At 43.7% G+C, this 22,208-nt stretch overlaps 1 protein-coding gene across 1 annotated transcript in view; it reads right to left on the bottom strand.

Moving 5' to 3' along the window:
• The window catches only part of col4a3 (collagen, type IV, alpha 3), a 40,897-nt gene that overhangs the window by 1,641 nt on the left and 17,048 nt on the right, over positions 1-22,208 (bottom strand). The window contains exons 24-52 of the mRNA XM_086262660.1: positions 21,334-21,429; positions 21,095-21,165; positions 20,744-20,932; positions 19,121-19,289; positions 18,950-19,042; positions 17,630-17,734; positions 17,330-17,424; positions 15,483-15,633; positions 15,146-15,259; positions 14,895-15,062; positions 14,338-14,427; positions 14,118-14,252; positions 13,794-13,892; positions 13,303-13,392; positions 13,054-13,193; positions 11,832-11,958; positions 11,535-11,615; positions 11,335-11,436; positions 9,935-9,982; positions 9,660-9,845; positions 9,281-9,411; positions 7,300-7,372; positions 4,976-5,047; positions 4,778-4,903; positions 4,459-4,557; positions 2,241-2,453; positions 1,895-2,072; positions 1,672-1,789; positions 1,361-1,533 (exon numbers count right to left, since the gene is read on the bottom strand). Coding sequence (XP_086118786.1) covers positions 1,361-1,533; positions 1,672-1,789; positions 1,895-2,072; positions 2,241-2,453; positions 4,459-4,557; positions 4,778-4,903; positions 4,976-5,047; positions 7,300-7,372; positions 9,281-9,411; positions 9,660-9,845; positions 9,935-9,982; positions 11,335-11,436; positions 11,535-11,615; positions 11,832-11,958; positions 13,054-13,193; positions 13,303-13,392; positions 13,794-13,892; positions 14,118-14,252; positions 14,338-14,427; positions 14,895-15,062; positions 15,146-15,259; positions 15,483-15,633; positions 17,330-17,424; positions 17,630-17,734; positions 18,950-19,042; positions 19,121-19,289; positions 20,744-20,932; positions 21,095-21,165; positions 21,334-21,429 — 3,532 coding nt within the window. The remainder of the gene's footprint in view (positions 1-1,360; positions 1,534-1,671; positions 1,790-1,894; positions 2,073-2,240; positions 2,454-4,458; positions 4,558-4,777; positions 4,904-4,975; positions 5,048-7,299; positions 7,373-9,280; positions 9,412-9,659; positions 9,846-9,934; positions 9,983-11,334; positions 11,437-11,534; positions 11,616-11,831; positions 11,959-13,053; positions 13,194-13,302; positions 13,393-13,793; positions 13,893-14,117; positions 14,253-14,337; positions 14,428-14,894; positions 15,063-15,145; positions 15,260-15,482; positions 15,634-17,329; positions 17,425-17,629; positions 17,735-18,949; positions 19,043-19,120; positions 19,290-20,743; positions 20,933-21,094; positions 21,166-21,333; positions 21,430-22,208) is intronic.

Genomic DNA, 22,208 nt, shown 5'->3' with positions numbered 1-22,208 from the left:
CGTCCAGCTCACACGAATTTCCCTCACCACCCGACTCACCATCTGTCCTCCATTCCCACTGAGTAACACAACCTTCAAGAAGTTTTCAAGATCAAGCCTCTCGCGTCGCTATGGTTGTGGTGACCTTCTCTCCAGAGCCCCGATACCCTCAAGCCACCTCTCCATTGCCTCCCTTTCCAGCTGAGGGTTACATTGGTGAGTTGTTAGCTGCCGGCATCATCCATCCCTCAAACCAAGTATGTTCTGGTTCCCTTTTCGTTCCCAAGAAAGACAAGACACTATGACCGTGCATTGATTAAAGAGCACTGAATGACATTCAAAAACTAGTAGCGATTACCTCCCATTAACCGTCCACAGGGACACTATTTTCATGAACTCTCTGGAATCCTCATCGCCTCATTTGTATCAGGGAGGCGGATGAATGGAAGCATTTAATATACCATCCGGACACTTTGCGTACTTGGTGATGCCTTTGGGCCTCACCAATGCTCCCGTGGTTTTCCAGAGCCTCATTAATGACATATTGAGGGATTTTTTTTAACATGTTTGTTGGGTGGAAAAGATCAGGATAATATCCTCAAGACACGTCAGATCCACGTTTGAAGTGTCCTACTGGTCTTCTAGAGAGCTGCCAATACATGAAGGCAGAAGAATTAGAGTTTCACTCTCCATCTGTCACCTTCCTGGGTTATAGCTCGGCAGGAGGTAAGGTGAAGACGTACAATCTGTCTGTCCCATGTCTCGAACGCATCTGCAATGTTTTCTCAGATTTGCCAACCTCTGACGCTAATTCATCAGAAACTACAGTCAGATAAACGGACCTCTTGCTCACCTTAGCTTCAACAAAACTCCTTTCACTCAGTCCCCTGAAGCCCAGACAGCCTTCATCACGTTAAAACAACTCTTCACCTCTGCACCTGTCCCGGTTACCTATATATCACCAAGCAGATGATTCAGGTGTCAGGGCTACGAGGTAAGCTGCAGCCATGGGCCTTTTTCTCCTGTTGTCTAACTACCACGGAACCAAACTGTGATGCAGGAGATTGTGAGTTCCTTGCTGTCAAGTTAGGAACTGATGAAGCAGTCGATATCAGGGGAACTACCCAGCATGACTTCTTTCCCATTGTGATCTGATGTGTTCCTTAAATTCTGAGCCGTGTATATCCCAACAGGCTGTACACACATGAAGGTGTTGCGCAAATACGGTGTATACAAACACACAATATTTCAACTCTTAAAGAAAAATCATGTGGTCCTCAGCAGGTGGAGTTTTGGCAGTGGGCTAGTCTGGAGCATTGAGCTGTGTTAACATGGTGACACAAAGGAAAACAGCAGTGACCTTAGCAAAGGTGTGTCATACCTGAACATGTTGCTGGGGTTCAGAGCAGCCAGCCAATAGCTGTAGGAGTTGGTGTAGAAGTTGCAGGTTCCTCTTTCATGACACTCAATGAAGGGGAGCTTCCTGAAGTGTTCTAGACAGGACCCGGGCGAGGCCAGAGGCTGACCCGACCCCTCCGCCCCTGCTCCTGTTTCCTGGGGAATCAGTCACAACTGGGGTCAAAGGTCAGAGCAATGGTTCATCCACTGCAACGCTGGTTTGGTACTTTTGAGAACTGTTTTTATTTGCTTCTTGTACCTTAAAAAGCTGCAGATATGAAAACATGAGCTCACCATCACAAAGGAGTAACCCGTCCAGAGCGAGACCCAGTTGATGGGACAGGTGGGAATCATACTGGTCTGACTGTGGACGGCGATCACTGTGGAAGCTCTGGCCTCACACACAGAACACCTGCGACACGAGAAGCAGCGCCCCGTGAACACGTGTCGCCCGGTGCGTCACATGTTCACGAGTAGAGAAACATCGGTGTTGGTGAAGTGTGCGGCTGTGTTTTACCGGCTGATGTAGTTGCTCAGTGACTCGTTAGTGACGAAGGGCAGCCCTTCTGCCACCAGTTTATCTGTGGACAACCAGTAGGACAAGTCGTTGTGTGCGGCATACAGACAGTTCTGCCCAGGGCTGCAGATCAGGAAGGGCATGGTGGTAAAGCGCCTCAGACAACTACCTAACGTACCTGCAGAGAGAAGGACGTGTTATTTGATCCCTCTTGGGTCTCCAGTTGTGCTGCAGATTGAAAGTATTCAAACTCTGGATGAGGTCGGCACACCCATCAACTTTAACAGGTTTTTTCCCACAATGTTTCATATGAATGATAGAAAATGTAAGCAGGGTCTTGAATTACCCAGGTCTTGTCCGTGAGCTCGACTGTTGCCGTTGATGAACAGCAGCGAGTAACCCTCGTATATGAGTTTTGTTTCTTCAGGACATTTTGGGATGTCGGTTGTCTGGCTGTGTCGGGTGAACAGGAAGCTGATCTTTTCAGGTGATGCTGACATAGTACCCGGTGTACCCCGAGAACCTTTAAAGCCAACTGGACCTTGTGGGCCTGGACAACCTAAAACACAGAGGCAGTGAGCAGTCTCAGACCCACCACAGCAGTGATCTGCAGCACTTAGTGTAGATACATGGGCAGAGATGTTAGTGCGTTGTATGCGGTGGTAAAGCCACCAAACCTTAAATTAAAATTAGGATTCTGTCCCTCTGGGCACATATGAGTAAAGACTCCTTACAGACAGAGCAGACAGCAATCACAACACATTCACATGTACCTCACCGCTCACTATGTAGGTCCTTCAGGTAGACTGAGAGAAATGTGCCATTACATCACTACGTTTATTTGTTTTGGGTTTGTTTTTTATCCGCTCACCTTCTATAAACGACAGCAACAAGACGCAACATTAATTAACTGTAGGGACCTCTGTTACTGCTGATTACAGCCACACCGCATCCATGTACGTCCTGTACCGGCAGTTTCAAGTTTCTGTTAACCTCGCCTGCTCCTGCCAGAGTCGTTTCCTCAGCAGGTATATCACTGCGTGAGGAAAGTCTATTTGAATCATGAACAGGTTGGAGGCACAGGTGTAGATTTTCCCCATTACATCACATTAACTTAGCCGGCTGATTTTCCGACTGTTCGGGAACATCTGCTGGGAACGCTAAGGGCAGCTAAGCTGTTTTGGCCAGCACAGACTTCCTGTTTGCGGCCAGTGTTGGTCAAGTTACTTGAAAAAAGTAATCAGTAACTAATTACTGATTACTTCCCCCAAAAAAGTAATCCCGTTACTTTACTGATTACTTATTTTCAAAAGTAATTAATTACTTAGTTACTTAGTTACTTTTTAAAAACACGATCTTTCAGCCCAATTCTACTTTTTCTGCATAATCCATCATACAAAATGTAATCAAATGGAAAAGTCTCTTTTTAAAACTTGTTTTATTAGTTTTAATCTTTTAACTTTATGCATCAAACAAACATTTAATTATCTGCAACATTCTCTGACTGGAAGAAATTAGTTTAACATTTAAACTTATTTTCTGCACATTCCAGCACATAAAATAAAATATTTTGTGTGTTTACACTCAGTCTTTCAAATAGATGCAAGTAAAACACAGCAGAAAATAAATAAAGTCAAAGACTCAGCGGTCCTGTTGCTCTATTTTCACCTGTAAAGCAGGAGTGGGGTAGGCGGAGGTTTACCCTGGTGCAGGTGTGCCGCGGTCAGTGGAAGAATCCGCGAGTTTCTCTGTGAGTTTCCCATTACGTCGTAGCTACTCGGTGCTTGCTCTGAAGTTTAGGGGTTTTTTCGCTGTAAAAAGAAGTTTTCTTCCCACGCACAGCGGACACTAATGTTTTTGTCACTTTTTATGGAATCAAACTCAAAGTAAGGTCAGTACTTCCACGCTTTAAACGCTGCACGCTCATACTCTCTCTGCACTCGATATATGATCCATTGTTGATCTGCACACAGCTGTTGTCACGAACGTCGCACTCGCTTACGTCACTGTCATGAGACATTCTCGCAAAAAATCACGGTTTTAGTAACGCAGTAACGCAGCGTTCCTACGGGAAAGTAACGGTAATCTAATTACCGTTTTTGCAATAGTAATCCCTTACTTTACTCGTTACTTGAAAAAAGTAATCGGATTACAGTAACGCGTTACTGCCCATCGCTGTTTGCGGCTAATTCTGAATTTTGACAAAACGCTGTGGAAGGGTAGAGTGGGGTCATGTTAACCATCTACTACATCCACCAAGGTCTTGAAGTTCAAATGAACGATTTGCTCGTCTTATATGTGTGACTTGTAAAACATATACAATGAAGAACTGTGTGAAAGTTCACCGAGTGACACAAACCACAGCTGCGTAACAGGATCAGCGAGTGAAACAACATCAAGAAAGTCCATTCAGTGTAGAAAACATCAGGATTCTTTCCAGTTGAATTATTGCTGAAAAATGTTGTTTTATGCCACAAACTCTTCACACTCACATTCACTCTGCAGCATTTTGAGTATTTCTAGCATTAAACTTGTGTTCAGTGTTAATGTCGGACATTTCTTACCTCTTGTTCCGGGCACTCCTCCATCTCCCTTTTGTCCTTTTATCCCAGGGCCTCCAGTTTGTCCTTTTTTACCCGCGTTCCCACAGTGACCCTTCATACCTGCAGCCACAAACACAACATTGCTTCAGTTCACACTTTCACTGCTCGTACCTGAAGCTTGTGTCCTCTGGATCTCTCAGGACTCTCCAGGATCATGGAACACCCCCACAAGTTTCCCCCAGTTTTATTCCTTTGTTTTTAATTAAGCTAGTGTGACTGACCAGGCCGGGTTTGCAGGCACCAGAAGTTGCAGATCTCCTCCAACTTTTTCCACACTCACCTTTGGGGCCATGATTCCCAGGGGAACCTGGAAATCCTTTTTCCCCACAGGGCCCTGGCTCTCCAGGTGAGCCTTTGTCTCCGGGAAACAACAGTAACTGTCTGGTTGCATTTAGCCCCTTTGTTCCTGCAAGAAGTAACATTCAGTATTACATACAATACATGTGTCACCATGCAGGTGTGTGTTTCTGTGTGTTACCTTTTTGTCCAGGACAGCCCTGAGGTCCTGGTACGCCGCATCCACCCGGCGGGCCTTTGTTCCCATTCATCCCTCAAAACACAAACGAAGAGCAGCTCTATTAATCGCTTCACCTTCAGATATCAATATTAGATCTTTTAATAACATGAATATATAAGAGACCATTAGCACACAGATAGATAAGGGACAGAGTTTTGGTACAATAAGGTGCGCTTTCTCTTCCCATCACAGCTTCTGTTGACCATTTAACCGAAGCAGACTTTGCTTGCATGAAATAAAAAGGCCTGTTTGCTGAACCTCTTGCTATGACTGTATGTTTCAATCTGAGAAATTAAAGAAATATCAGACGGACTAAACTATCACCGTATGCTGATGATGTCATTTTGTTTATTATAAGATACACAAATCACCTTTAGCTTAACTACATTTAATAAAACTAATGTGGACATATCTCAGGATGTGGGAAATCTCTGATGGACTGAACTTAGGAGGTAACTGGAAACCCCTTTAAAACCAGTGCCGTTGTACTGGGAATCCATCCTACCTGACAAACCATCCTACCCGTCGTGTCTGTGTATGCACACAACACGAAATTCAGTGGCAAACCATCCCACCTTTGTGAATAACAGCTACAAGCATACTTTAACGGGTAAAATGAAGTGGCAAACCGTCCTGGCTTTATGAATATGAGCTACAAGCATACTCTGATGGGCAACGTTAAGTGGCAAACCGTCATACCTACTGAAATTTGTGCTGCAATTACTCTGACAGAAGAAATGTGCATAAACTACTTACGGTAGGACGTTTTGCCAAAGTAGGATGGTTTGTCAGAACACTGTAACCTTCCAAACCCTTCAGTCATTGCATAGAAAGAACCTGACCTAAGTATTTCTGCAATACAGTTGATTGTTGAATTATTCTTGGTGTGGTTGCATATACCACAAGACAGATCCACACACAGCAGACATGAATACAGGATGTAACTGACGAGCCTATAAAAGTAGAGCAGTGATCTTTAAAGTACTTTTCAGTGCAATGAGGAAGAGTCCAGAGGGGAACAGTCAGCGGTGCAGGAGGTTCAATTCATTTTGCAAATGCATGATCCATACACGGAGGTTAAAGTGCATTTAACTTTCAGATTCTAGAATCATAAACTGAATTAACACGATGTTCAGCGCATATTTAAGAGTTGAATAACATCAGTGCCAGATTGGTGTCCATGCACCAACTCTTCTTCCTCATTCTGGTATGCAGATTTGTTGCTGTCAGAGATACGACCTACCACAGTGGTATCATCAGCAAACTGGTGCGCGAGTGTTGTGTGAATTTAAACAACCCACTTCCTACAGAAGGAACTGCAACTTTCTGTTCTTTCTACAGGAAGGGGTTTGTATCATATCTAATAGACTCCAGTTTGTGCATGTAAATGGAGAGTCCTCTTCACACACTGAGGTTAGTTATGGAGTTCCACAGGGTTCAGTGCTAGGACCAATTCTGTTTACATTATACATGCTTCCCTTAGGCAGCATCATTAGAAGACATAGCATACAAAAGAATAGAGTTTATTTTGAACATGTAAATATAAGAAGAAGAAAAAGCAGAAAAACTTTGTTAAAGTGAAGATGTCAGGTTGTCAGGAGTATCTCATATCCACAGTGTTTTCTGACAATGTTGCATTTTATTCTGTTGTATTGTGTACACCATCTTATTCTTATTATCTTATCCTGTTCCAGTGTTTTCTTAATTTTTGCTGCTGTAACTTTGCAGTGGCCACTTTCTGCTGTGACACAACAAATTTCCCAAGTGTGGGACTAATAAAGGTTATCTTATCCTACCTGATCTCATCTTATGCTGCCAAGCTGTTCTTGCCCAGATGATAACTGTGGACACTGACTGAAAGTAGACGGAAGGCTAAACATCCAAAAATGAAAAAGTCTAAACAGTTACTTTAATGTGGTGAAAGGGCAGCTGTAAAACCTACAGCTGTGGTTAATGTCACATTCATTCTGGGATATATGTGGAATTATATTTACGTCTTAATAAAAGCACGAGCTAAAAAATAATCAGAGCAAATCATTTATCATAAAAGAAGTTTCGAGATAACTTCTCTGTGCGCACAGCTGCTACGCGTTGAGCATTTACATGCGAGGAATTTAATTGCACCCATGAAATGAAATTATTTGCTAAAATTATTTTTTACTTGCACATTTGTTATGACATAAATATAATTCCATAGATATATGCACACTCTGAGGACATGAAATGAAACAGCATTGTGAAGCTGCAAACAGCAAACGTGGAGTGATTATTATTTCAGTCCTTACCAACAGGTCCTCTGACACCTACATCGCCCTTCCTGCCTCTGGGTCCTTGTGAGCCTGGTGGGCCACATGCACCCTGTAAAACCACAAAAGCAGCTGATGGTTTTTAATACTGTCATATTAACACTCCTTACTCTGTTTGATATAGACAAGTTGAATTTGAATTCTTTGTAGTGCAGTGCTAGAAAACCCCACATGGGGGCAGTCTCTGCTTGGTAACAGTCAGCCTCAGCGAGCTGTTAAAGATGGGGTGGACTGAGAACACTTCAAACTGCGTTTCCATTTGTCGTGGGCGTGTCCCTGACTTCTGATTTGTTGATTAAATGTAAATTTAGGGTAATAAACTATTCAAAAAACAAGCATGTGGTATGCTAGCTAGCTAACTCCTCATTTATAACAGGCATTAGCATGGGTCCCCCTGAAGAAAGGGCTATACTAAAAACATCTGACCTATGACCATGAAGCGCTGCATAATAAGATTGTATGTTATTACTAGGGGTGCAACGATACACAAAATTCACAGTTCATTTCGATACTTTGGTGTCACGGTTCGATATTTTTTCGATACAAAAAAAATGTTCATGCCTTTTTAATTTGTCATTTATTAAAATTATAAATATATATTTTAACTCAAAAGTACAGTTTTTAAATTTAATGTTGCTGAAACAACAAAGTAATAAAAAAATAAATCTATCTGATTGAGGAATCACTCATCTTTGGAAAAGAGAGTTTATTACAGAGAAATGGCTCTTTCAAAATAAAAGCTCTACTATACGCTTCTTCTGGGCTATATTCTCAGCAGCATATTAAACATATCAGGTCCCCATAAGGAGAATCACGTGCTAACGGCTGTCTAAATGACTCGGGTAAAGTTAGTAGCATGCGTGCTTGTTGTTTTTGTCTGCTTCCACTTGTCTTTGCACTAGGATGATGTCGGCTTAAATGTGCAATCATATTTGTTGTGTTCCCACTAGTGCTGTCAGCGTTAATCTGAAATGACGTTAACGCCACAACACGGCAAATCTCCGTTAACGAGCTACCGCGGATCGCCCCGTGCGTGGGGCTAGACGGCGTCAACACGTTAACGAGCTAACTGCGCTAACACACTAGTTCCCACCCATGTAATTGAGCATTGCGTGACACATCCGGCATAACACCACCTTTGGTCTTCATGTGACATACTGTCGTCACATGAAGACCAAAATAGTTCCAAAGGCCAGATCTGAATGAGGGTGGGGGAGGTTCAGTTTGCCATGTTGCAATGAGCTTAGCTTCTGTCTTGCTAGCTTGCGCTGCGCTCAGTGGATCTGTGCTCGACAGTGCAGCCTAGGCGGAGTAGTCGAACGCAGATTCACTGAGCTCTCAACAAAGACAGCATCGTCAGAAGAAAAGTTGATAAAATAAATTTAAAATTTTGTATTGTCCGAATCGCGTACCGAACCGAAAGCACTGTATCGAACTGTTCAATATCGATACGAGTATTGTTGCACCCCTAGTTATTACCTGTACCCACATGATTGGAACAGAACTGGCTGAAACCTTTGGCCTGGCTATAAGCTTTAAAAACAGCTTTAACACAGATGTTAAACTGTATTCATGCAGCATGTGATTTTGTGAAACTTTACGACGTCATGGTGATGCCAGAGGACATTACATTGAAAAAATGTTAAAAATGTGTCGTACAGCTCTCTCTGTGCACTTTCATATATCACTTGATATGGTTTCTTGAATGTTTTTAAGGTCAATTTGGATCTTGAGTGCTAAAAATGAATGTCAAGGTTAAATGCTGAGTGAACCCAGGTACTCGTGTTTGTGGTGATTATAACGTTTTTACTGATTCTCACAGTTTGTATCACCTGATTTTAGCCCAAATGAAAGCAGCTCGAGCTCCCTTTGGTATCTAGCATCACACAGATTTGGACACTAGACTGCTGACAAACAGATTCTGAACGAACTGCTTCCCGTAATGTTTCTGTGTACTGACCAGCTGGCCTTTTGGACCACTGTCTCCATTGGAACCAGGTTTTCCTGCGATACCTGGTGTTCCTTTACATCCCTTATCCCCTTTGAAACCAGGACCTGGAGGACCAGGAGGGCCCTTACAGCCAGGTGGACCTACAAAAGGACAGAAGATGTTGTTTACACCAAGTTTAGTAATCTGGGAAGTGCAGACATCCTGAAAGTCCTCTGCAAATCTAGCACTTCTGAGTATGTTTGTCTCTCCACACTGTGGGAAACTATAGCTGCATCTAATTAGTCGCACTTGAAGAAAATGCAACTCTCAAACACAGAAAAAAATGCTAAATCCCCCACAGTAGCCTCTAAATCATTTCCCTGACGAGACTTCTAATGTGTCTCATCACCTTTTGGTCCTCGACATCCAGCCGGTCCTATTCCACCCTTGCCTCCTGGAAAGCAGACTCCTTCCGTACCAGGAAGACCGGGAGGGCCAGGTGGTCCAGGAGGTCCGGGGCAGCCTGGATTTCCTGTTGGACCAAATGGCCCAGGAGGTCCAAGGGGACCGGGAGGACCCTTCTCCCCGGTACACCCTGAAGAGACCAGAGGAGACAGCACCGTGTTTTTCTTCTTCTTTAGCTCTGACTGAACACTAAACACAGGATTTGATGACAGGACTCACCAGGTGGACCTTTCTCTCCATCTCGTCCCGGAGGTCCAGGCTCAGATGCTGGGAAAAGAAACAGGTTAGGAAGTAACACCGAAACTGATGCGTTTGATTCTGTGAGAATTAAAGGTATGACTGTTTACTATCTCTGAGGTCTGGTCCCTGGATTCTGGTCTCTGAGTTTTGGGGGTTTTGTTAAAAGTTCATTCCAGGGCCGGTTCTAGACGGGCATATATGAGGGGGCAGATAGAAATGTAAAGGGGGCAAATGGTGGCAACAGAGGAAGGAAAGTGGTGGGGGTGGTTGTGGGGTGCTCTAGGTCATCGGTCCAACCTTTTCTGCACCACGGACGGTTTAATGTCAGACAGTATTTTCACGGACCGGCCTTTAAGGTGTCGCAGATAAACACAACAAAATAAAACGACGAGACAAAAACTGCTGTTTTGTAAAAATACTAATAAACGTGAATTCACTGTGTAACTGTGTAACTTTATTAGCAGCGTCCTCCTGAAATGCGCCAACAACACTAAGAGTAACGTCCTCCTGTCTGCCCTTTAATGCTCTCTGGTTGCTATGGTAATGCATAAATATTTCTTTCAAAATAAGACGCACAACTACAACACGGGAAAAGAACCAGGGAAACCAAGTTAACGATAAAAACCATACATTTCACACCAAAGCCTCAACTCTTGCGGGCCCGTACCAAACGACTCACGGGCCGTACCGTTCCATGTCCCGCGGGTTGGGCACGCTGCTCTGGATAACTGTTTTTGTCATGTATGCACTTTGTCAGGTCTCCACCCTAAAATCTGACCAACGTAGCTCTTAGTGTCACTGAGGCACGCAAACCCGCCTGACCATGTTAAGGTTTCAATCTGTCAGGGGGCAAACTGAAAAATAAAACAACCATAATTGAAATAAAATCTTCCTCATCAGATTATAAAGACTAAAACATGACATTTACCTTAATTGGATGGCCTATATCAAATATAACAACTGCCAGTATTAACAAAACTATAAAGGGTTGGAATAGTAATAAAGAAATTATTCACCATCTATTTTCCTACAATTCTCAAATTAATTTGTAGAACTTTTTTATTCTTGTTTTTTGATGGGTTTTCTAGTAATGAGTGTGTTTTACTATCCTGTGTTTTGGTTCATCATTTCTATTCATTCCTGTGGATTTGGTTCCTTCTGGGTTTGCTGCTCTCTCATTTGTCTCTGTCTTTGTCCTCTTGTGTTCTCATTGGATAACAGTCTTCTTCCATGTTTATTTTCTTTGTGTTGCTTTCTGTTCATGGTTTCGCTCATGTTTTGCATTCTTTGCTTCAGTGAAAGTGCCGTTTTCTTGAATAACCTGCTGTGCATTTGGGTCTGGCGCCTGTGTGGAGGTGGCAGGGTAAAATTTCCCCTACCTCCCATCGCTCCTTTCTCTCCAGGAGGTCCAGGTATCCCATCCTGTCCCTGATTTCCTCTTGGACCAGATGGGCCAGAAACTCCAGGTGGCCCAGTGTTACCTAAATATGAAGACATAATTCGTGCACAGTGGTCTGTTCTTCGGCTTAAGGCAATAAAAACAGACAGCAAAGTGTATATTGGAACACTGCTGATGTACCTTTGAGGCCAGGGGGACCTGGATAGCCAGGTTTTCCTTTAGGACCATCACAACCTTTTTCACCAGTGGACCCAGGAGGACCTGAAACAAACAGTCAGGGTTTGATGTAGCTTTTAGTAATGTATGCATGTATACATGCATACATACATACATACATGCATGCATGCATTTTTAATAGTGTTCTAAAAGACATACATACATACATGCATGCATGCATGTATGTATGTCTTTTAGAACACTTTTTTAAAAAAGTGACTCAAGAATTTCTATGTGGATCTCTCCATCCATGAATCACACCTTTGCTACCAGGTAGTCCAGTGGGTCCTATAGGGCCACAGGGGCCACTGACTCCTGGGGGACCGAACAATCCATTGTTTCCTGGTGGTCCCTTACTACCTGGAGGTCCTGGAAATCCTGGACTTCCCTGAAAGGACAGATCATTCACTCTGGCAAGTATTATCCCAATGATAAATACATAAATATGTCAGCTTTGTAGGGGTGGGTTTTTTTTAAACGCTTATAATTTGCTTTTTGTATGGATTTTCCTAAAGAGAATCAGCCAATCAATTCTGTAAAATACTGGATATGAAAACACTGATTGTTTTTTAGCCGCTCATTGTCTCCTCTGTGTGTGTACAGTTTCTAGGCCGCTGAGGTGAAACACAAACAAAACCAAAGTTTATTTTTTATGTTAGTCTTCAGGATTCAAGAGTAAATGACCTGCTTATGTGCTTAACATACAGGCTAACTTGTACATGTTGGAATACCTTAATGACAGAAACAGACTATTAAAAACTTTCACATTAATGATGAAAAGCATAAATTACCACTCTCAGCTGGTTTTGGAGTAATGCCCCAGATTTGTTTTTGAGTTCTATAATTAACGTCTAATTATGGGTCGCGTCTCTAAAAACTATGACCACAATCAGCGTCAAGGGGCAGCCCTGGCATGGCCCGACCCCCACCAGCACTGGGACCGACCGGCTCGTAGCAATGGGCCAGACACGCTGCGATCCTGAAGCAGCGAGCCTAATGAAGCAGTGGCGCGACCAACCTCGTCAGACCTGAACTCTTCCATGGCATAATTTTAATTTCTGTTTGATATTTGGGCTGATTGGGACCTGATGAACGTAAAAACAAAGAATCACCAGATTTTTTTTTCCTAATTTTCCTAAACTTTCTGAGAAAAATTAGCTCCACATCTGAGGACATTTCAAATTTTGATAGAACAGTGGCAGCATAACGTCCTGGTAAGTGGACATCGAGCTCATGCAGAGAAACATGTTTGTTGTGGTCTAATGTTGTGTAATGTCCACATATGTGGACCCGGGTCCCAGGAGGTTAAGGAAGAAATGCAGTGCATGAATAATAAGATGTGTATGATCGTTTCAGTTGAAGACGCCCACTGCAGCGAACCCTGCACTTACCTGGGATAAGAACAACTGCCATCATAAACGGCTTTATGAGGAAAATATTTTATACTATAACCAATATCATATGAACTTGAAATTATATGCACCTTATCTCCTGGATATCCTTTAGATCCTGGTCCAGGTGGACTAGGTTCTCCTTTACACCCTTTAGGTCCATCGTATCCTTGACTTCCAACTGCACCGGGAGGACCACAGCGTCCAGCACAACCTTTCTGACCCTTCAAACCTGGAGAGAGAATATCATGTTTTCCTCTCCTTTCCTAATTAAAACTGAGAAACACTGCAACAGAAAAATAGATGGTTTATGTTTCTTCACTCAGGCAGGGGGACGTTACCCGGTGCCCCTATTTTTCCTTTGTCACCACGGGGTCCACAGCTACCAGGAGGACCTTTGCTTCCATCTCTACCAGGGTCACCAGGAAGTCCTGATAAACACACACAGTTGTTGTTGATAGTCATGCAGAATCAGAAGAATCTTTCTTTGGTGTCTGACACGGCTTCACATTTCAAGACTGCATGACAGGGAGCGACAACATGCCAGCATGAGTGTCATGTTAAAAACCATTTTTGGAACACAGAGTGAGGTGCATATCCTTCACGGGCTCCCACACAGTGTTGGAAGAGAAGATTTAGGCTTAGTGGTTCCAGCAGTCAGTGTTAAAGCTGGTGATGATTGACTGGATGCTCATTTTGGGCAACTCGAGATCACCTTGTTAGGGTCGGGGTTAACCCTAACCTAACCCCTCTCTCTTTCAGATACAAAGGAATTACAGAGAGAATACACTTTGTTTGCAACGCTCACAAACTTCCTAACATGACAGTTCACCTTGAGGCCCACAGTTCCCAGTTCGACCCTTGGTTCCATCTTGGCCTCGTGGCCCGGAGAAGCCCTTGTCTCCTTTATCACCAGTGAGGCCTCTGAGCCCTGACAGTAAGAAAGGAAGAAGGCAGGTCAGTGTAATGAAGGCACATCATCTGACAAATTAAAGAAATCATATACAGCAAATGTGTTAATCAGTGAGCTGTAGCAGTACTCGTGTTAGTGTTTGCAGGTTAGTGTTGTAAACTCAGCTAACCACTCAGAGATCGTAACACCATAAATAACATTTCAACACTAAAGAGTGATGCTCAGTAGAACAGAACAGATTACCTGCTAAACCTTTCTCTCCAGGCTCTCCAAAGATCTCAATGTTTGTCTGAAGTCCTTTTGGTCCAGTTTCTCCTTGGTCCCCCCGAGGCCCCGGAGCCCCCTGAGAGCCACAGAACCCATTTGCACCCGTCTGGCCTGAGAGGCAGAGCAACAGAGAAGGGTCAGACAGACAGACAGACTTTTGGTGAAAATAACCGACTCGCCGGTGGCTAAATGAAACCTGTTGGTCCTGGTCGTCCAGGCTCTCCTGGTTTCCCGTCATCCCCTGGAATCCCAGGTGGTCCCGGAGGACCAACGTCCCCTCTGATCCCTAAAAAACAAACATATGTTGATATTGTTATTCAATATTGTTTCATTTGCCCAAACATCTATCTTTACACTATTGTTTCATTTATATTAACAATCAAAAACTTTACTACCAGTCTAAACATGCACAAGGTTCATGGGTTAGAGTTTTTTACCAATGGGACATACTCAAATAAAGACGCTATGAAAACTGAACTGTGAGGCTAAAACGATTCGTTGTAAAGGGAACATCGTCTGCTTTCTGAATCTAACCCTACCCTTCAGCGGGTCACCAGCACTCTGGTATAGGTGGAGATCAAAAATGTAGTTTTAGTCCATCTTTAAACTACTTTTTCCCATCAAACTTTTCACTGACAAAAGACACTAAACTAAACTTGAAACATGCACCATGAATCTGTCAGAAAGTTTGAACTCACCCAGAAACACTCATATCACAGATAGAACCGAGCAACACAGGTTATGCCTCCTCACCTGGGCTTCCTGGCTCCCCATCACTACCTCTCTGACCTTGTGGTCCCATCGCTCCTATAGGTCCTGGTTTTCCAGCATCCCCTTTGGACCCAGATGGCCCCTGAATCCCCAACACTCCTGTGCCAGGCCGCCCAGCATCTCCCTTCAAACCTTTTGGGCCTCGGAACCCTAAAGGACAGGACAGTATCAGAGCAAATCTGTTTCTGTTTGGTGACGTCAACTCTACCCAGACTAGCTGTCAGATGTGATACCTGGAAATCCAGTGAAGCCCGTCGGTCCTGGCTCTCCATCAGGTCCAGGAGGTCCAGGTATACAGATTCCAATAGCACCAATGGGACCAGCTGCACCACACAGACCTCTGTGACCTGAGAAATACTTCACCTCAGTTTAGGTGTAAATGAACTGACTGTATTTCTTTTTTGGAGGTTACCCTACAGCATAATAACTGGCTCTGGACATTCATTTGAGTATTTTCCCGTTTCTTAGAGAACCACAGAGAATCATCTACGGACAGTTCCTCTTGATCTTGCTGTGAAACATAATTTGTTGCTAACCAGTTCGAGTTGGATCACTTCATGGGTTAACTACCTTTGGATCCTGGCAGACCAGCTTGTCCTGGTGGTCCTGGCTCTCCATTTATTCCTTGAGGTCCAGGGTCACCTGGAGGTCCTACAGAGCCATCTTCTCCCTGAAGTCCTGACTGACCGCTTGAGCCTGGAAAACCAAAACCCTTTTCCCCCTGAGACCACAGAGAGCAGCAGGACAGGAAACCAGTAAATGACATTTCTAACCAGTTGGCAAACAAACAATGATTCATATAATCTTCTGATCTTCTTCTGATATATTCACCTTATAAAGAAGTTATTTAATCAGCTCTTAATAAGCGTGAGCTGAATTAGTCTGAACGCCCAACAAACCAACACGCGACAGATAATAGTTCATTACAAACGTCAGAAAACCAGCTTCCTGACACGATGACAGCAGTACTGTTGCTTATTCAAATCACTGGTCTCTGTTCAGAGTCTCCACGCTGACGCCGTCTTCCTTGCTAAACCGTAGCATCAGTTCTGGTGTTGTTACTTCTCCACGGCTGTGCTGACCGCCCTTGACCACCAGAGTGCAAGTGAGATTTAGCTTGTTTTCCCATCAATGGATATAAATCAAAATGATCATTCTTACTGAATTCATATTAAACGTAATCTTCCTTACTGTGTTGGTGTGTGTATATGTAACCCACATAAGACAACGTATGAGTGACACGTCTGCCTTGAATTGAATGTTTGTTTGGGGATTAGCTGCTGACCCATCATCTGTTTATGATTTTTATGTTGGGAACTTTACCCTCTGAGGTCCACGTTACACCCTGCACATAAACATGGGAAGTACCGTCAGGGAAAACATATTTGAACCCCTGCTGATTTTATAAGTTTGTCCAGTGACGAAGAAATGACCCGTCAGACACGGAGAGTTGAGTTGATGCCAAAGAGCTTGAATTTGGTCTCATCTGACCACAATGCTTTCACCCGCCTCCTCTGAATCACTGAGATATTCAGTGGCTTCAAACAGGCCTGTGTGTGCGTTCTCCAGCAGGGCGACCTTGAAGACACTGCAGGATTTCGGTCCTTTCTACCAACTGTTTTCTTCGAGGTGGTTCTGGGCTGGTTCCACAAGCTTCTAATTATCATTGAAACTCCACGTGGTGAGATGTTGCGTGGACCTCGAGACTGAGGCAGTTATTTTATGGTTCTTCCATTTGCGAATAATCGCACCAAGTATTGTCACGTTCTAACTCAGCTGCTTTGTGGTGGTTTTGTAGCCCAGTCCAGCCTTGTCTAGGTCCACAATCTTGTCCCTGAAATCCTTGGAAAGCTCTTTGGTCTTGGCCATGCTGCAGAGTTTGGATAGATTGATTGCTTCTACGGGCAGCTGTCTTTCATACAGGTAACAAGTTGAGGCTCCCAGTGTATAAAATACACCTGGGAGCCAGAAATCTTACTGGTTTATAGAGGGTTCAAATACTTCCAAATATTTCCTTCATGAAAATGCAAATTAACTTATAATTTTTTTGAAATTCATTTTTCTGCCTTCTCTCACTGTTCAAATAAACCTACCATTGAAACTATAGACGGATCATTTCTTTGTTAGTGGCAAACTCACAAAATCACTTCAGATAACGTTTCCCTGACTCTATGCTTTTAATTTGTCCTCCAACTGCCAAAACTTTGGAGAACAACCAACCTGAGGTCTCAGTGGTCACTGGTGATGACAACAACCACTTTTTGGTACCTTTATGGGTTTTGTTAAAAAAGTGTTGTGACGATTAGCACTGTTGCCCTGGAGTTGTCTTTATCTCTCACCAGCTGTGTTGTGTTTGGATCACACAGTTTGCTGAGGATGTTTGTTTATGATAACAACTTTCTGTTTGATTGAGTTACCTTTGGTCCCGGCATCCCAGGAGGTCCTGATGGTCCTGCTCGTCCTTTAATGCCAAAGCTAGGTAGACCGGGGGCTCCTGGGAAACCCTTCACTCCTGAGATAATATAGAAGTTGTTCACTAAAATGATGATAGCTGTTGTAACCCTGTGAGCTCAGAGCATCTAACTCTATGACATCATGGTTTTTGTTTGTTTCTTTGCTAAACTGTAAAACATAGAGTTAGGGTTAGGAAGGAGGTTCATTCTCAACATTCAGAATAATTCAAGATTAGTTCATGTAAAAACTGTTCCTGAACTGACCTTTGACCCCTGGGAAGCCTGGAGGTCCCTGGACTGAAAATCCTTTATCTCCCTTTTCTCCCTTTGAACCATAAGCTCCTTTTGGTCCTTTAGGTCCCACGGCACCTGAGACCAGCAGAGGACAGGTGAATCAGAGTGTGCATCTCCAGCAGGTGGAATCGCGTGATGTGCTCTTTCTGAAACGCTGTAACCACATTTACGCATCTAATTCATCCACTGTTATCTCCTTCAGTGCCACGTGCCAACCTAACTCTAAGCAGATTCGTACTCTGGATGGCATTACCTTGGCCTCCAGTAACACTGTGAGGAACCTTGGAGTCATGTTTGACCAGGACATGTCCTTCAACGCACATATTAAACAAATATGTAAGACTGCTTTCTTCCATTTGTGCAACATCTCTAAAGTTAGAAATATCCTGTCTCAGAGTGACGCTGAAAAACTAGTTCATGCATTTATTACTTCCAGGCTGGACGACTGTAATTCATTATTATCAGGAAGTCCTAAAAACTCCCTGAAAAGCCTTCAGCTGATCCAAAATGCTGCAGCAAGAGTCCTGACAGGGACTAGAAAGAGAGAGCAGATTTCTCCTGTTTTGGCTTCCTGTTAAATCCAGAATTCAAAATCCTGCTCCTCACATACAAGGTCTTAAATAATCAGGCCCCATCTTATCTTAATGACCTTGTAGTACCATATCACCCTATTAGAGCACTTCGCTCTCGCTCTGCAGGCCTACTTGTTGTTCCTAGAGTATTTAAAAGTAGAATGGGAGGCAGAGCCTTCAGTCTGTTGTTGTGATTTGTTGCTGAAAAATAGATGTAGGCTGCCGGGGATTCCCATGATGCACTGGGTGTTAACAGACCTCTCTGCATTGAATCATATCGGTTTTTGATCTCTGTCTCTCTTCCACAGCATGTCTTTATCCCGTTTTCCTCCTTTGTAAGATCGTTCTTGACGTATGTTCTAAGTTCTGTGTTAGCGTTCCTTGAGCCCGGTTCCTTGGTTTCTCCTCGTCCCTGTGTTTCCTCCCTTCACGTTCCCGTGTTTCATTCATTCGTCTCCCCAGTCTGTCGTGTCTCCGTGTCTGTTTCTTTCCCAGTTACTTCCTGTTTTTTAAGGGTTTTTTCCTTCCCACTGTTGCCAAAGCGCTGGCATACATTGGCTCATATGATTGTTGGGGTTTTCTGTTTTCTTTGAATTACTGTAGGGCGTTTACCTTCCAACACAAAGCACCTTGAGGTAACAGTTGTGGTGATTTGGTTCTATATAAAGCTCTCTGGGTTTGTCACTAAAACATAAATGGACACATTTGTTTGTCTCACCTTCTGGTCCAGAGACTCCAGATAAACCTTTCTGTCCTTTCTGACCTGGATCTCCTGGAGAGGCGATCATATTTCCTTGTGCACCTTTTTCACCTGAAACAAGAAACAGACTGTTAGCTTTGCATCTGATCCCCCTCCTCTCAAATTCAGACTATTCCTGGGCAGATTTACCTTTTTGTCCAGGTTGTCCTCGCTCTCCATGGTCTCCCATGTTGCCTTTACTTCCTGGAGGCCCTGGCTCGCCAATACCAAGAGGTCCTGAAGGTCCCATCTGCCCTGTGGGTCCCCTGGGACCAGGGGACCCACACAAGCCCCTGTCTCCTTTTTGCCCCAGCGGTCCCTGAAGGAGAGAACAACAAACCATCTTCACAGAATCACACTTGACCCCAGAAACGGTTAAAACTTGATGGTTTCTTCCTAAAAGCCGCCATCAACAAGGCACTAACTGTGGCTCCATCTAGTGGTAGAATTTGAACATAACAACACAACATAAAGTGCTTTGAGGCAACAGTTGCTGTGAGTCGGCACTAAATAAATAAAATGTAAAAACGTTATAAACAGCAGGTGTTTGCGCTCTGCGCTGTGGTTAAGGCTCCGGATTTTAGAACAAATGTTTTAGCTGATCAAAGACGCACACGACTAATCCAAATTTACTGACTTGTACCAAACTGTGGGCTCTCCCCTCACACCACAAAGAGCCTTTTTGCCAGCTAGCAGCCTAAATACAACAAATGTTATTGGTTCTGCCATCTTTACACACCAATGATTTTCATACTCTAAGTCAGAATAAAGTTTTACTATAAAATAGTGTTTCAAGTAAAACTAGATGAGGGTGGAGGCTATATTCTCCCTCATGCAACCTGCAGGAAGGACGCCTGTGTTGTAGTTGGGATCTAACTTTATGATTTTATGAATCCATCTGTGAATGTGGAACAAGGAGAGAATCATAGTCAGACGCAGTCTTATTATCAGTTCAGTTGGTTAACTGATACATTATTTTGTAATATATAGCAAAGCAGTACTGTGCAAAAGTCTTGAGTCACTCCCTGTTGTTTTCCTTGTTTTTGCAGGAAAATGGAAAATACGTGCAGAGATTTATTGAATTGTGCAAACATACAAAAAATTCCAATATAATTGAAACGAGCTTGAAAGTGAATATTTGTTATGACCGCCTTTATTCTTCAGCAGTGTGAACTCTAAGAAGCGAGGCTGCCATATCGCGCCGTCGGCCCCTCTGGCCAGCACCAGCAGGCGGCAGGTGAACGACCAGGACAGACAGAGCTGGGGATCGAACCGGTTACAAGATGAGCTTCCCAAGCCCCTGAACCACAGTCGCCCCGATAGTTCTCCAGGCTTCTCCAGGACATTCTCACATCTTTGGATGTTTCTGCCTGTCTGGATGAGCCCACGCTGCTTCAATGATGCTGAGGTCCGGGCTCTGGGGAGGCCGATCCATGTCTTGTTGAATCAGCTTGCTGTGGTTTGGGATCATTGACGTGCTGAACAATGAAGCTGTGGCCATAAAGATGGTTCAGAGGGTATTTTGTGGTGAATCGAAACCTGATGGTACTTTTCTGGACTCATAATTTCATCAATTCTGACAAACCTCCAACACGACTGGCTTAAAATGTACAAGTCTGAATCCTTGCAAACAAAATCAAAAGAAATGAGACTTGAGGCACAAGACTTGTACATCTGATCCACACAAAGTAAAGTAAACTCCCTCAGTTACTTAGAGTACTGAGTAAATACATTCGAGTCTGCGGCAGACTGAAGAAAACCGTGATTACTCACATCGTCTCCTTTTGCTCCCTGAAGACCTTTTGATCCTTGAACTCCTGGAGGTCCATCACTTCCCTGGGATCCCAGTTGTCCCGGATCTCCCAGTGATCCCTCCTCACCCTTCTGCCCCACCCTCGTCATGATGCCTGGGTCACCAGGAGGTCCTGGGAACCCCCGGTAGCCAGGGAACCCCAGTGAACCCTGATAACAAGTGAGGTTCAAACAGTATGTGAAACTGACTCACACTTACTCATAATTACAGGATCTACTGGCAACAGTCAAAGTTTGAGGGTCCCAGAAGGTTTGGGTTCAGCCCATATGAGGGGATGAAATCTGTACACGCTGAGGCGATGCTTCCCTCACCTGTGGACCAGGTTGTCCTCCAGGACCTTTCACTCCTTTGCCACCTTTAAATCCAGGAAAACCAGCTGAGCCTGGAACCAGACATCACAGAGGTAGACAGTTAAGATGAGTTATTTATGACATTATTATGTATTTAAAATATCATGGTTTCCATTGTGTGGCAGCTAGGATTATATCAAACAACTAAAAACTAACATTTCATCTGTTAACTTGGCTAACACAGGTGCTGATGTTCTTACCTGGCAGCCCGATATCCCCTTTCTCTCCTTTTGTACCTGGGGGTCCAGGCTCAGTGGAATTAACAGGACAGGTAAAACACATCTGCCCCTTCTCACCTAGTAAACACCAAGCAGTCGGTTTTTAAATGAATCATGACAAACGCACCAGGAAGTCAAACTTCTTAGAAAATAAACAAAGAAAAAACTGTACTATGGAAAATATTTCTGGATTTTATTTAAACAGGTTTATTGTATCAGTAGTAATGAAGCTGTGATGAGTCTGGATGAAAAACCCGAGTTTATTTTGTGGTTGGCTTTGTCTCAACATAAACAGGACGACTTTGATGTCTTTGGTTTGGCTCAGCTGTACTGAAAGAGATTTCTCAAGTTTTATTTTGGGTCTTCAAAAATCAAACATCTCATTCCCACCTCCATGTAGAAATTCTTCGCATTAAACCCTGATGTGAAACACGTGTCCACATCGGGCCAAACAAACATGACGTTTATATCACATGACGCTAGGGATGGGTACCGGTATCCGGTGCCATGATGGCACCGGTTCTGACATAAACAATAGTAACCAGACCGAAAAGCAGCGCACATTTCGGTGCTGTATTTTTTCCTGAGCTGTGATTCACTTTGGATTCTAGCCAATCATTTTACGTTTCCGAGGATAGTAGGCGGGTCCAGGTACGTACGTTCTTTTAGAGCAGAGCTACAGACTAAAAATGTCCAAGGCGAAGCGGTCAAAGTCTGGCTGTACTTCACAGCAAAAGATGCAAACTCAGCAGCAACAAGTGCTTTAAGCTGATACTGTGATACTGTCAAAGGAAGTAACACCTCGAATCTGATGAAACACCTGGCGACGCATAGCGTTTTTTTAAAAAGCCCAGAAA

Source organism: Aulonocara sp. 'chitande type north' Nkhata Bay, linkage group LG14 (genome assembly GCF_057382095.1).
Source record: "Aulonocara sp. 'chitande type north' Nkhata Bay isolate Kocher_YH1m ecotype deep benthic linkage group LG14, A_spYH_male_GT1.1, whole genome shotgun sequence".
Taxonomy (NCBI): domain Eukaryota; kingdom Metazoa; phylum Chordata; class Actinopteri; order Cichliformes; family Cichlidae; genus Aulonocara; species Aulonocara sp. 'chitande type north' Nkhata Bay.
Note: the sequence above shows the minus strand (reverse complement) of the source record. Positions and strands in the feature narration are given on the sequence as shown.